Consider the following 16,451-nt stretch of genomic DNA (forward strand, 5'->3'; position numbering starts at 1 on the left):
TAAATTGAGACAATGGACAAATATCGATCTAGACTGATATTATGTTTTTGATTTGGAACATAAGCCAAAATTTAGTCACGAAATGATTTGATAAATTGCAAACGGTAAATTTTTATATTTCAAAATTACTTCAGAATCAAATTGTGGAAATATTAGGTAAGTGTTTTTTATTATATATATATTTTTAATTGTTTTATCATAGTCCATTTTCAAATGTTTTACATATAAAACATAGTGGTTGATGTGTATTTTGATAAAAATTAAAGGTAAATTGAATTAAGATTTTTTAAAAAAATCCTCTTGATACGAGAATGCAATACAGATAATCTTGCTTTCAATCTGTGTTTTACTCGTATAGGGAACAATATAAAAAAAAAACAAAAATAAAAAACAAAAAAAACCCTCCCCCACTTTATATTTTAAATAGACGTGTCCATCATTCAATCAAGACAAAACGTGTATCATCTCATGAAACATTTTAAAGGCACAATATGCCTCAGTAAACAATATTTTTAAATTCTTTAGAAATATATCAAACATTTGTTCAATAGTATTAAAATAATGGATTTAGGGCATGTTAGATGTTCAACAACTGAAGACAGCAGCACGGAACGTGAGTAATGTGTCATAAAGGAAGCAAAATATGAGCAAAGTAGTATTCTGACTTCCGTACAAAATACTTAATCATTATAATTATACCAATTACCAACAGAGCTGTATTTTCAAAAAATAGTCCATGGATATGGCAAAGAGTATAACTTTTTATTACATGCTTTTTGGTGGTTTATAGAAACATATCAGTGATATAAAACTGGTAAATTGACTGTTTGAAACAGTGAAATTACCACTTTAAGCCCCTTACGTTGTTTCAGTGAAATACCAGCGTGCACAGTACAGGCCCGGCTTTCAATAACGTTCTCAAAGTCAAAATCTCAGCTCAAATCTAAGATTTTTCTCAAATCAGAAATTGAGATTGAGATTTTTCTCAGTTTGGCTTTCACTAAAAAATATTGAGAAAAATCTCAACTTAAGATTTGAGATTTTTCTCAGATATATTGAGACAAGGATTGGCTGTCTCAGATTATGTCTCAGTGAAACTAAATTATTATTCTCAGGGGTATTTTTACTTTTTGCATGGTTATTTTGATAAATAAACATAATTTGACATTTTTGGCAATTAAGTTCCTATTATTTTCATATATTTAGTAATATATATTGACTGATTATTGCTCTAATTATGACGTCATGAAATTATGACGTCACAATAATCATACTAAAAATGATTTATTGAATTTTGTTTGTTTTCTTTGATGTACATTCATTCTTGATAACTTATTTTCATTACCATTCAAATTTTCACACATTTGCAATTGCTTCTTGGTGCTTTTGTTATTATTTGTTGTTGTTGTTGTTTTTTTAAATAAAACAAGAAAATATAGATAAATCTACTTTATGTAATAGATATACAAATATTTCCCTGTTGCGTCATCTTACATCAAAACGGCAACTATATACATGATATACTTCGTAAAATAGAAGCTTGATCATCAACAATGCACACTAAGATAGCCGCTTATGTCTTGAGAAAAAAAGCAGTCTCAGTTGAGAAAATTCTCAAATGTTGAGAAAAGGTTTAGTGAAAGCCAACTTGCGATTTTTCTCAGGTGAGTAAGAATCTCAGTTAATATCGAGACAATCTTAAGTTGAGATTTATCTCAGTTTGAGAACGTTAGTGAAAGCCGGGCCTGGGTACCAACTTAATGACGTGACGTCGTAAATGACGTCACGTTGTATTATTATTTGGCGCGCTTTTCATTCAGTATTAGGTTAAATGTCTTTTTAAAACGTTTCTTTGCATGTAATTAAAAGAAAATTTGTTTAGTTTAGTGTAAGATTAAGAGGATATTTTTCCGTTTGCGTGAAATATGGAATATATTTTCACGAAACATGATAAAGTGCTACATATTTTCACGAACCGGTACGGCGAGTGAAACTATATGGCATTTTATTATGTTGAGTGAAAATATATACCATATTTCACGAAAAACGAAAAAATAACCTTTTTATTTAATTTCGTTATCAAAGAAAATGGTAACGAATCCCCTTGTTTGCTACCAACTGCAATTATACAGCGCGCAGTAATTTATGCGTAAGCACGCGCTGTTTGGCGCTACATTGTGACGTCATGTAAAGAACTCTTTAAACGTCTGTACAGCGTTAATTACTGAATTAAAGATATTGGTGTTCGGATTAATTTTCTTAGTTAGACCATTTTCTATCATGCTAGATATTTTTTAAAACAAAATTCAAGAAAAAGTTGTTTTGTATTTATCAGGTTTTTTAAACAAAACGGCGAAAGAAGTCCCTTTAAATAAATATGAGTTTTGACTCCGTCCCATTTCATATTTATATTTCATATTTATTTTTTAAAAAATATGAAATATATTTGACTGATATAGCACCATATTTCATGGGTAAAATCAAATAATGAAATATATTTCACCTTGTGAACACCAAAAGTTCATATTTCAATATTCCTTTTGGTGCTCACTCGGTGAAATATATAGAGGATATTAGTTTAGTTCAGTGTAAGATCGGAATATATTTCACCGAGTGAGCACCAAAATGTATATTTCACGAGTGGCGCAAATATGAGCCGCGCCATGACAAAACCAACATAGTGCGTTTGCGACCAGCATGGATCCAGACCAGCCTGTGCATCAGCGCAGTCTGATCAGGATCCATGCTGTTCGCTTACAAACTCTTTAACAAGTAGAGAAACTGATAGCGAACAGCATGGTTCCTGATCAGACTGTGCGGATGCGCAGGAAGGTCTGGATCGATGGGGGGTCGCAAAACCCATTATGTTGGTTTTGTCATGGCGAAGCTCAATTATATGAATTCATTATAAAACTTTTCAAGGGTTTAACGGCCGTGTGTAAAGGATCGTATGCTATAAAACAGTTTATACTGGGTCACATGAGCTCCCAATCGATTTAAACCTTTTTATTACGTTTTATTCAAACTTTCAGGTCATACTGAGCAACCAGGATGGGGCTTCTTACATTCGCGGGAAGAATTGTTCTTGTTGTCCTAAATATTATCTTTATTGTAAGTTATTCCATTCTTAATTTTTTCCGACCGTTTGTCACGTGATAAAGCTAAAGTAAAGCACGTTACAACTTCCTATCTTACTATAACACCTACCTAGAGAGGACTTTTATATAAAAAGTTTGTTTTTTGCAAAATAGCACATTACTGATAGAAATTATATTATTAAAATATTTAACATAAAACATTTTATTAAAGACGTTATAAATAAAAGTAAATGCACGTTCATTTGACAAATGTAAACAATCAAAACATACTGTACGTCAGTGGTTCTGCAAAGGTCACCGCTCCTGTATGGGGACTTGAACAAAGAAAGCTTTTATCATTTGGCAAATTTGAAGTCAGATAGGATATGGCTTATAGTATGTTGAAAAGAAAAACAGAAAAAAAAACATTGCTGTGGCACAAGTACTGGTCAGTTCTAGGAAGCGGATGCGGAAATTGTTAAAATATTAAACTGTCATCTAATTCGAGCTAAAATAGATAGATTGAAACAATTCTTATGGACTAGCATTTAAAGTGATGACACTATGTATTTTTAGAATTTCATCTACTGCATTGCAATATAGATGCAACGTATAAAAAACACAGCACTACGCTCAACTGAACTATATTTATTTGAGCTTGTCATGACAAAACAAACACAACGGGTTTGTGACTAGCATGGATCCAGACCAGCCTGCGCATCCGTGCATTCTGATCAGGATCCATGCTGTTCGCTTACAAACTCTATAACAAGTAGAGAAAACTGATAGCGATGGTCTGGATCCATGCTTGTCGCAAACCCACTATGTTGGTTTTGTCATGACGCGGCTCATTTTACTAAATGGTCATGTTTTCTTATATCAAATCACAGCTTTTATCACTGACACTTGTCATTGGCGGATTTATTCTCCGATTCGCCCATGAAACTTTACGACCAATTGTAAAGGATGTTCTTGATAAAATCAATGATGCCTCGGATGATGTCTACAGCAGTAAGTTTACTCTCTATCACTTTATATTTTATATTCAAATAAAGAAACTTGAGGTTTACTTCAGAAGCCATTTTATTCACAGATATTTATACAGTATTGTGAATATTTTCTATTCAAGTTATATGTTAATCGAACTTGCTAATGGAATCTTTGGAATTTTAAACTATTATAAGATAATGAGCCGGGCAGACGAAGATCCATCTGTCCTACAAAATAATTCTGCCGACCTTTGAAAATGTCAAAATGTGTCTCTCATTGAAACATCTTTGATACAATTCATTCAAAAAACTCTTTTTCTTTGCAGCCAATATTAACACAGACGCGTTTGAACTTGGAAGTGTCGTCAGTGACATTGCTACAGTAATGATAGTTTTAGGACTTGCTCTTCTCGTTCTGTCTTTTGTCGGCTGCTGCGGTGCATGCTGCAATTTCACAACAATCATGCTGGTGGTAAGGTCATATACTTGTATTAGCGAGAGTATTTTTTGTACTTTGTCTTGAAAATTTGATGTTTGATGGTGAAAATATGAAATTTCTTCAAACAATAACTCCTATATACAAATGTATTCGTTCATTATTTTGAGTTTATGACGAATATTTCATATGTAAGTTTCGAGATGATAGATCTACTACAAAAATGAGTGAAAACAATGGCCCAGTTGTTCAAAACTTTTGTCAACTTTAACAACAAATTAACTAAACAGTTGTTAAATTTTAATATTTTCGTTAGCTAACAAAATGCCAAAATTTGAGTTGTTCAGAGCTGTGTTATTTTTTTTGTTAGTTAACAAGGCGTTAAAGTGCTTAACATTTTGTTAACTAATTAACAAGAAAAATTAATCCCACAATGCAGTACAGTATGTTTCTTTCCTCCACAAAAAACAAAATGGCCGATAACTGTCCACATCAATAAGAAATTCTTAGAAAATCAGCTGATGTACATTGTCTGCAAAATACAGCTGAGTCATAGACTAATAAAAAATGAAAACTCATGTAATATGATTTTTTTTTGGCTGTTTGGTCATGAACATACTGTAACAAGAACCCCAGTATGTCATATCTACATGAAACTATGAATAGCTACCTTGACTGACTTGAGAGAGATTTATTTCATAGTGTACATTTTATACACAGGAAGACATATTTAAAGTTATTTTACCTTCATATTCTTTGTGTAATGCCAGTACTATATATATCCTGGTTACTTTGTGATTTCTGTGCATATTAGTTTACATGAACACTGTTGTACAGCGTCCACCGGATATAGCCCCTCAAAACTCCGAAAACGAAAGTAAAACGGTTTACGTCGAGTTCACCCAAGGTAATGTTTCAACTTAATTCTTCATCATAACTTCATCGATTTTTCCAAACTAAACAATTTTGTGAAGCTAAATATGTCAGATTTTAGGGCAGTATTTGCTTTTTTCTGCAAATTGAATACTTTTTGTTAAATCGGCGATAAATTGTGCCGTTTTTGTTGACATTTGCGAACGATGTTGATATTGACCTGTTAATTGGATCCAAGAGGCATTTGTTGTACCAAAATCCGTATTTAATATACAATATAGACTTCCTTCTACTTGTATTCAAGTGGTCATCCATCAACTGGGGCTGCTTTCATCAAAATTTGCGAAAAACGGTCTTTCCTTGTGTACAGAGTCTAGCAAGAAATACAAATTAAAGTGAACGGAGTGTAGAAGTTTAATGTACAGGGTTTAGTAGAATGTTACGGTGTATAGCAGTCACATATTTTTAATTTTTATAGCCTTTATGAGCTGACAATCATTCGAAGACACAAGATATTGATCGTAAACTTCAATAATTACTTAAATTCATACTAAAACAGGCGTGGGTAAGATTGGTACTGTGTTCATACTGGGATATACGATAAGTTATCGTATATCCCAGGTTCATGTCGTATGGTCGGATCAAGTGTTTTACGCTTATGCATGATTTACCGCCCCCAGTTTGCATCTAATCAAATTCATAGTTTGGAACGCGCATTTGCTCTTTTTAATCTGAACATGTTATGGCCCCAGACCCTTTTTTATGGGCCTACAAGTTGAAAAAAGCTAACTATGTCTTTGCCATTAAAATTGTATTCAATGTTTACGATAAAACATTTGTATACTTTCACGAAGTTGCGTGACCTCACTGCATAGTTATACGTGGTCAACTATTATCTTACAGGAAAAGGCCCATGATAATTTTGCAAAAACAATTGGCCCAACCCTTTTGTTTATTGTGTAATTATGTTGATGTAAAATAATTGATGAATTATATATGCAATGAAATATCATCAAACTTACTGTTCACAATGCATAACTTGAACATGATTTGATATTGTTTAAGACAAATTTTAGAATTCCACTGTAACATGGTAAAGTTCTACCAATCTATAATGATTCAGTCTACTGACTTTTACATTTTTCCACAAAATCACGCATAAAAAGTTGTCTAGCTTAGGACGGAAACGGTTTACTACCATTGATATTCATGCTACGTATAATGTTTCTTATCTAATTTAACATTTTTATCCTTTTTAAAATGATAAAATGTTCACCTTACGATCCCTGCCCCCGGCATCGATTGTCATTACTTCATCAGCGTACGTGTATGCTCTGGTACTTAATTTAGTTTATTTTTTGCAAAAAAATATAGCAGTCGTTTACCTACTACACCCCGTACACTTGCTAACAGATTTCCATCTACACCCCGTACAAAACCGTGCTAGACTCTGTATACTAGGCAATGTCTATTTTCGCAAATTTTGCTAAAAGCAGCTTGATTTGATGGATGACCACTCAAATACAAGTAGAGGGAAGTCTATATTTTATATTAAATACGGATTTTGATACAACAAATGCCTTTTGGACCTGATTTACAGGTAAATATCAACATTGTTCGAAAATATCAACAAAAACGGTACAATTTATCGCCGATTTAACAAAAAGTATTCAATTTGCAGAAAAAAGAAAATACTGCCCTAAAATCTGACATATTTAGCTTCACAAAATTGTTTAGTTTGGAAAAATCGATGGAGTTATGATGGAGAAATAAGTTGAAACATTACCTTGGGTGAACTCGACGTAAACCTTTTTACTTTCGTTTTCGGAGTTTTGAGGGGCTATATCCGGTGGACGCTGTACAACAGTGATGAAGAGCAGACTCCACCAGACTCTATCCTAATTTGATCCTAATTCCAAGTATCTTGTGAAGCATTTGACAATGTACCATACATTAAATATGCATTCTGGTCTGATAAATATTAACCAGCCAGCCTGCATATAAAACAAACAGTGCTTGCCATTCATCTTTTTAAAATGTTCCCGCGTTTACACTATCAACCTTTTCCCACATGTATATTTTCCTCGTTTTTGCATCTTTATCAGTGTTCATTCCATAATGTTTGTTAAATCCATTTGTGAAATATCAAAACTGGGTGTTAAGAAACATGTTAGCCAAGTCTGAATGGTCAATTCCATTTTTAAACACTTTTTAACACTTATAATATTGTAGCTGTTGACAGTAAACAACTTGCACTAGAAGCCATTTTTATTTTTAGCTGTTGCATTGTGGTAAATGATGAGTCAATTACGGGTCAGACTACCCTATTGTTTTTACTTCCATATGCTTATGTTATAAGCATGTGTGGAGGTCACTATCAAAGACTAGGCTTAAAATTTATCATTTATTTTACTAAATAATGGCCCTTTGTTAAAAGTTTGTGAACTTTTTTTGTCTTAAGGATTATACATGAAGTTCACTAATTAAGGTCCACAACTATTGCATGGTTTTTGACTTATTTATGAACATTTTCAACTTACAACAATGTATGGTTAAAATTGTGCATGCATCATCAATATTCAAAATTGCTGAGTGTATTAAATGAAACAAAACTTCATTCATGTCTTGAAATTAAAATTCCTTACAAAGACCCATAACCTTGACATGGATTTTAACTGAAAAATGCCCATTTTAACAGAATTAAATAAAAGCTTGTTCACAAAATTACAAAAGCTCATGAGTGATGGTATATCTTGTCTTAAATCAAAAGACACCTTCAACTTATCATTTTCTTATCTTATTAATGAAGTTATTAATTGACATTGTATTAACAACCAATTTGTATATTTGAGTCTGACTGGTTTGTGCATGCAAATATCAATAGGCTATCTTATTTTCTCATTTCAATAGATATATGTCTTAAAATGTCTGAAGAAGAATATGTTAAGTGTTTTTCTATATTTATCAAACAATTATGATATGAAGTATGTTTAACAAATAGTATAAATTGCAGTATACTATAATGCACTGCTAGGATAAAGTGAAAGCAAGAATAACATAGCATTAGGTTCAAAATACACACATTTACTCTCAAAATTTCAGCAATATGTAAGCCAGTTTATACAATTTTAATTTAATTATCTATATAATTATCTATATAATGCCTAGTGCTCAATTTTTACCACACACAAGTATTGAGATCATCACTGTTAAGTTCCTAAAGATGTTCTAATTGTTTGACAGGTTTGCATGGTTATTTTACAATTATGTAGATGAAACTTTTAAAAACTTAATTTGGACATCATTTACATGTATTTATATGATAGGGATTTTGACCCAAACCAACACTATAGTTTTAACATTTTATAAGAATCACTATTGACTTGCATAAATTAGAAATGTGTTTTGTTTTCTCTTCCCACCTACAATACAAAGTGAATTTGCCTCTTTTCCAAAATATTATTCTCAAAATTATGATATGTACAAATAAGATCTCAAAATTATTACCTGTTACTGTCAACATTAATATCATTGAATAATGTACAATTAAAGTCCAATGTCTTTAAATTTGAAATATAAAACTTGCTTTTAATGCACTCATATAAAAAAAAAAATTAGAAGAAGTTTCCTACATAAATGCCAAACCCTGTTTTAGTGTTGGAAAGGGGAGACATATTTTTATTCATTTTGGCCTTATTGAAAATAATGAAATGGTGAATCTTGGAGCTTTATATTACTTCATATTTGAATCCATGGTTTACATAACATTTATAAAGATGACTTAATCAACTCTCACATTTGGTAAAAAATGAAAATAATGTTTAAACTTGATGACATAGACTATTGTAAAAATTATAGGGAGTTAAACACTTTTCAACATTACTGATATGATCAGTTGTTGTTCTATAGAATTTAGAAAGGGCAACTGCATGGTATTCAGTACTCAAGATTTGTCCTTTTATGTATAAAATATTAATGTATGAATCCCAATATGAATTTAGGAAACTATATCATATACTTTCTAAATGATATGATAATATTCTGTCATAATAATATACCCAAAACAACAGTATAAGATAACAGTATTGTAAAAATACTACAATACTCTTTTTAAAGTAACTTAAAATGTGAGCATTGTCTGAGTGTAAATCCAGTTAGTTATAAGTATTGAACCATTGCATTACAAACATATTTTCTGGTTTCCAGATGATCATGGCAGTTTATAACTATATATATATATATATATAGTAACTACAAATTATTACACTGTAATACTACATTTGACAATTTATTATTTGGCAGACAAAAAACCTACAAATAAACATATGAGACAATGGTCCTGTGAACATTGCCTTTGCCTTGTTGATCTTTATTCTTGTTATTGAATGATTTTAATAAGATATTTAAAGTGAAGATTTAAATTGACAAAACAAACAAAAAACTGGCAATAGTTAACCAACCAAGTAGAGGGGTTTTTGAACAAAGCAGTATTGAACCAGTGGTGTCAGATTTTGGTAATCAATCCTATATATGGTTTTACACTAGCAGTACAATATTTTGTCAGCTTGTTACTCTAATGATCCAAAATAAGGTAGAATGAGGTAACTACATTTGTTAAGTGAAGTTCAAGAAAGTCAATTAAATCACAGGCAGGAATAAATTTATGTTTGTTTATGCTGAATTTAAAAGATGATCTTAATACTGATTATATTACTTTAAAACTTGTTTATCAGTATGACACTTGAACAGATTCAGACTTTTTATGAAAATTAATTTCTTTTTATACCACATTGAGGCTATTGATAGTAAATGGGACTTTCTTAAATTCCTGTGTAAATTGTTTAGAATCTTTTTATAATTGAGAATGATGTCCCAATGGCATTAAAATGTTAAAAGTGACTGTTTTGGAGTTGACAGGGGTAAAATAAGGGAACAAGCAACTTTCTGTGCCACTAACAATAAAATTAATTCACCTATGGAGGTGAATTAATTTTCTTGTTAAATCTTTGTTAAAGCCGATGTTTTAACAAAAAGATAACGCTATTTTTTTCTGAACAACTGATTTTTTTAACAAAGATATTTAACAAAAAAATTAACAACACTTTGTTAATTTAACAGAACTTTAACGTTAACAATGTTTGAACAACAGAATTGCTTAACAACAAAATTTAACACAGAATTTAACAATTTGTTGTTAATTTAACTATGAAGTCATTGTTAAATATTTTACAAAAGTTTTGAACAACTGGGCCAATGCATTTGAGCCGCGTCACGACAAAACCAACGTATTGCGTTTGCGACCAGCTTGGATCCAGACCAGTCTGGGCTTCCGCGTAGTCTGATCAGGATCCATGCTGTTCGCTATCAGTTTCTCTACTTGTAATAGGGTTGGTAAGCGAACAGCATGGATCCTGATCAGACTGCGCGGATGCGCAGGCTGGTCTGGATCAATGCTGGTCGCAAACCCATTATGTTGGTTTTGTCGTGACGCGGCTCATTTGTAAGACTATCCCATCAAACACAATTACTATTGCATTCTGTATGTTGTGTTTTTCTATGAATTATCGATCTAGGGCGAATCTTTCGATGCCACCTAACTGTTGAGCTTGCTATCCCTGCCCCGTATCGGCAATAATAAGCTGATGACATATTCGCTACCTTACTTATGCCTGTGCACATGTCGGTCCCTTTAAGATCACAGTCGTTTCTGGACAGATTTTAATGAGACTGTGAGAAGTTAATCGGTGCCCTCCAATCTCTCCTGCCAAACACACCTACCTGCGAATACCTTATTGTCTTCAAAAATAGTGTCATATTTTTGATTCAACAGCTATTGTTATTTGGTTTATTTCAGTATTCGATTATTTTGATTGTGATTCTGTCAGCTCAAGTTATAACGATCATCATCTGCTTTGGTTTCCCGGATGAGGTAAGTAAATTAATAAAAGTATCTGAACAGCTCTTTTATGTGTATACCATACGTACATGTATATTCTTAATTAATATGCACACCTTTTTTTGAATTTTGTATTTGGATTTGAAATTTGAAATTTAGAGATGTCATATGAATTTATCGGCAAAATATACAAATGGATATTTGCTTTTCGCACCATACCAACACTTTCCGTTACATAACATCTTCTATCTCGCCATAAACAGCCACTTTTCGCGAAATGATTTGTTCACTCTTTTAGATCTTGCCACATACGGACATTTTCCGTAATCTTTTAAATTTCGGATATTATATCTGTTGATGTAATAATATGTACCGGTAGTCTGTCCCATTAAAAATGGAAATGAACTTTTGCCTGGTATGAATTAATATAATTTATAATATGTTCTGTTAAATTTGAAATTTGGAACCAACCTTTGTTAAGGCTCTTTATCCCATCATACGTACACCATTTTTACCAGTGTACTGTTAACGTTTTCTTTATTCATCATTTTAAGATAAAGAAAAGAATACGACCAGCAATGAGGGATTCCCTTGATGAATACCAAGGTCTTAGAGGCTCGACTATTAACTCTTTAGGTTGGAACTGGGCCATGCAAGAGGTATTAATAGGATATTTAGTAGGTTTTTTTAAATACATATGCAAAATATATGTACATTTATATAAATAGACATCACTTCCACCGATGCAGATGTGTTTCCTCAAAGCTTTCATGGAAAAAAAAAACTCATCATTTTATATCTAAAACGAGGACATCGGGAGCAATTCTTTCAGATCATCCGATTTGGTGCTGTTTAACAAAATCCACTTGAATATGCTCTTTAGTTCATCATCGGAAAAAAAAAACTTTTTAAGTTCATCTGAGTAAATTTCCAAGTATATACTGTTACTCAATTTTTATGGTTTTATATCATAAATATGATGCTCGAGTGATGATTTATCAATATTGTAAGTTCCAAAAAGCATTATTTGTAAAGATATTATCGAATTTACATTTCATCTAAATAAAGGGAAGTAATTAGAAATTTATTTTCGATAAAGTCTGAGCCAAATGTTTCAACAAGAAATTAATGCATATATCTTAATGATTACTTATAATGCGAATAAACATTTACAGTACACATTTAACATATTATTTGATGTAGAAAAATAATAATTATATACATATAAAATTTCACCTTAGTACTGTTACATCCTTAATAACAACATATAGGATCTTCTATAAATGATGAGGTAAGTATGAAGTAATCCTTACAGTAATCTGAAAGATTCTTTAGATTTTGGCCGAATAAATGCTAGAGTCAATGAGATGTTAATTTGAATGAAATCAGAATAAATACTAAAGTATAAAGTATATCTACGCATCGGAATGAATTTCTAAGTTTATCTTAGTTAATCGGAAGAACCTAAGAAGCATTAAATTATCTGAATAATGCTTGAGTTTATAAGAAGAAATCATTCAGTTTTAGCTGCTGTCGTGACACCTGGATAGTTTCATCTGATTATGAAAAGATTGGAGCACAACACTAAATACCGTATTCCGGTATATACCGGACAATGCGCTTGAATGATAAAATGCAAAAATCTTCCCTTTTTATCCGATGGAATGAACTTTAAAAGGTTTAATTCATCCTTTCACAGCGATTTATGTATGGTAATGAATAAAAAATGTAAAAATCGGCGGGAAAAACGATATTTGTCAATTTCATGACCATGATTTTTGCAATCGTCTAGAGGTACTGCTCCAATCATGTATTAAGTTAAATCCTCAGATTATTTACATACAATTAACGTCTATTGATTGCGCACCTGTACTGTTATTTAATACACGGAAAATACCAGATTTATTTTATTTTTTAATTTTCTGCACTGTACCAGTAATTTGAATTTATTTTGTTAGTTCAGTTGCTGCGGTCCGGAAGACTACACCGATTTCATTGGTAGGGGAACCTGGAAAACAGCTGACGGTGATGGTCCTAATGTAATAACACCAACAGCTTGCTGCAAAACCTTGCCTGAAAACTCCGCCGGCGTGGCTACTTGTGCAGGAAACGGCACAAAAACAATATCAGATATTGCTGCATTAAATAACTACAACAAGGTTTGTTACAAATCAGGCCTTTGTGTTCCTTAATATTATCATACTTAAAAAAAAATATTATTAACGTGATAATATTAAGCTTGAGCGCATAATATATACATTGTTTAGCCAGTCAGTCCAACAGTTTAAAATGTATAATTTTATATTATTTTCTATACAGAAATATAAGCTTAATTGTATAAATATTATCCACCAGCTTCATGGGAGATCTACAAACAAAACTGTGCAAAAATAAATGCAGATAATAAGTCGTTACATATTTTCTTAAATTTTAAGCGCATACTATATAAAAATAATCACACTAATTTTGATATTGCATCTTAGCAAGGATACATACAATTAGAAAATGTAAGAAAGTATCTAAAATATGCCATTTATTCAGGGCTGCGTTGACGCTGTTTGGAAACGAGTAGTAGAGGACAATGATGACTACTATTTGACTGTTGTTGCGATTTGTTTCGCTGCGCAGGTTTGTCCGTTTGTTTGTTCTTTTTTACGCCAATTTTAACACAGGTGTTTGGTGTTATCTCGGCGGTCGATACGCCTAGCCATTTTTCCTGGATCGTACCAGTGACCCCTGCATTACTAAACCGATGATTTCCCTATTCAACAAAGCGGGCGCAGGTGTTCAAGTTTATATCGTTGATAGTGATGCCTGCAGTCTGTGTACGTGTCCCCTCTGTGACTGAGCCCCGGTGCTAGTGGCACATGCTCTATGTCACGAGCTAAGGGCTGTAATGTTTCCGAAATGTGCGACAACCTGTATATTCAAATTAATTTTGTATGACTTTCCCGAACTTTTTTTATACTTCATTTACATAAACTGAATTTATTATTGAATGACCAGACTATTGATAGTGTAATATTGCATTATTTAAAGGCATTGAAGGTTAACAAAGAAAATAGTTATAGGTCGGAAACTATCCAACTTAAGGCGGAGAATATCCTGAGTTCCGGATTCCGTGTACTGGAACTTTTTTTTTTCCGACTTTGCTAGATAGAAGTTTGGTGGATCATTGTGTTTAAGTTTAGTTTAATAATAATTTATTGCATATTTTATACATGATTAATTTACACAATCTAACATCAATATATTAAGCATGAATATAAAGTACATACAAAAGGGTTGGACCAAAAGTTATACCAACATTATCTAGGGTCCTCCCCTGAGTCATTTGTGTTTACCGTTCTGCGCATGCCTACCGGAAGGCGAAACCCGAAACAATGTCATTGTCGTTACTACGACTTTCGCGTTTCGGGGCGAAATCACGACAACACGAAAATCTTCCGTATTTTCGTTATTTCGACCTTCGCATATCGAGGCAAAGACATGAAGACACGACAAACAAAGGGCGCGGACACGACAGATTTCTCCCCGCCGACACGAGAACTTAAAAAATGAAATGTTCATACCTTCGCGTGTTAAAGCTTCGTTATTTCGCCAAGAATGTTTCGTGTCCAAAAGGTGAAAGTCGAAATAACGACAAATAGGTATGTCTTCGTGTCTTCGCCTTTCCACTTTCGGGGCGAAGACACGAAACCACGAAATGGCAGAAAGCAGCCACCATCATAGAGCGTACGAAGAGATAAAGAAGTATTTTTATTTAACTGCAGATCAAGGGGTCTCTAGTTCGATTCCACGCTATTCAAACCTATTCTACAGTCTTTCAGATGATACTTTTTATCAAACCGAGGTCCCATCATAAGGTACTTTACATCTTGCACAATGAAACAGTGATTACATCGTCTTTGAAGAATTAAACTAATGTATTCCGGAGCGTATTGCAGATTTCTAATGGCGGAGATATGTGTGTATCATTCGGTTCAAAAATGAAGGGAATTATGCGGTTATTAAAGCTTATCCTGTTCATATCATCTTTTTTGTTATTTCAGATTGCATTGATTATCTTCGCCTGTCTTGTGTACAAGGATCGAGGAATCAGTGGAGGACTCGTATAAATCAAGCTTACACATGATCGTTGGGTGTTTGTAGACTGATATTCGTATTATGCTGTACTGAATAAGCCAATATAACACATTTTTACACTCTATTAAGTTTGATTGCTTGAAGAAGAATTTTTATATATTAATTAACACTTCAGTTTCGTATAAGTTTAGTTAAGGTAAAATTTACCACATTACTTATAATAGGTCTTTTTGGGAGGGCCCTCGATAATGTTGTTATAACTTTTGGCCCAAACCTTTATATATTTACCTTAATTTATATATGTAAAATAGTGTATAATTGTGAAAGTTTATGTATGTATAAACATAATATATATATACACAATAAAGTATGTTGAAACTAATAGGTCAAAACGATGTAAAGGGAGGCAACTTACATTGTATGTGAAGCGCGTGTCTTAATAATCAAAGTAAAATCGAACGATAGTTTACTTAGACATTACACTTAGACATTACACGTCCGTAACTGATAAAAAGGTTCAATAGTTAACCGCAAAATTATCCGAAGATTCCCTTGACTTTAAACAAAAATATGTTGAATGTATTAATATAGCTTTTGTTATAATGCATGTTTTTGTTGGTTCATTCCAAATTAAAAGACATAATCATTTTATTTGGGTTTTGTTTATAGATCGTATTTCTGCATGTTATTTGTTTGTTTTATATGACATATGCCAATGAGCCAAGAACTTTTAATTTTAACTTTAAAACTTAATGCAAGCTAGGGTGCGGTCTGTCATTATACATAATTAGATGAATTCAAGGGAGGTTATGCATATTTCTCTTGATCATAACGCTTATCGGAGTTAGTTACCTGGATTCCATTTTAGAATAATTACGTTTCAAATCGTACACTTCACGTTTGAGGTAATGTACAGAGTTTAGACACCTTCAAAACCGTACAATATAGTACATGTACAACTATAGTAAAATTAACCTACGTAATGTCCCTTCGTTGAGCAATAGCTCTTTACACTAAAGTATCATTACTTTAAGTTATCATCCAGCAATCAAACTCTGTGTCGCCTGAAGTCAAATGACATGCAGAGTTTCATC

The 16,451-nt window shown here is 32.4% G+C and overlaps 1 protein-coding gene across 2 annotated transcripts; it reads left to right on the top strand.

Moving 5' to 3' along the window:
• On the top strand, positions 1–16,008 carry LOC132750374 (tetraspanin-9-like). Of its 2 annotated transcripts, none has more exons than XM_060740342.1 (9): positions 1–156; positions 3,033–3,111; positions 3,968–4,088; positions 4,393–4,538; positions 11,230–11,304; positions 11,826–11,930; positions 13,230–13,430; positions 13,813–13,899; positions 15,324–16,008. In XM_060740342.1, exons 2-9 carry the CDS (start codon positions 3,052–3,054, stop codon positions 15,387–15,389), a joined length of 861 nt encoding a protein of 286 aa, XP_060596325.1. In that variant the 5' UTR covers positions 1–156; positions 3,033–3,051; the 3' UTR covers positions 15,390–16,008. The 2 variants fall into 2 exon arrangements, with proteins under 2 accessions (XP_060596325.1, XP_060596324.1); XM_060740341.1 differs by having other exon boundaries at positions 17–156; positions 3,025–3,111.
• The last annotated feature ends 443 nt before the right edge of the window (positions 16,009–16,451 follow it).

Source organism: Ruditapes philippinarum, unplaced genomic scaffold (genome assembly GCF_026571515.1).
Source record: "Ruditapes philippinarum isolate M1 unplaced genomic scaffold, ASM2657151v2 ctg4157_1_1_1_1, whole genome shotgun sequence".
In the NCBI taxonomy this organism is placed as follows: domain Eukaryota; kingdom Metazoa; phylum Mollusca; class Bivalvia; order Venerida; family Veneridae; genus Ruditapes; species Ruditapes philippinarum.

Excerpts from the sequence above, each read along its gene's own strand:
- LOC132750374 (XM_060740342.1), top strand. The coding sequence starts at position 3,052 with ATGGGGCTTCTTACATTCGCGGGAAGAATTGTTCTTGTTGTCCTAAAT. Across the intron at positions 4,089-4,392 it reads CTCGGATGATGTCTACAGCA|CCAATATTAACACAGACGCG; the intron begins GTAAGTTTACTC and ends TTTTCTTTGCAG. Across the intron at positions 11,931-13,229 it reads GGAACTGGGCCATGCAAGAG|TTCAGTTGCTGCGGTCCGGA; the intron begins GTATTAATAGGA and ends TTATTTTGTTAG.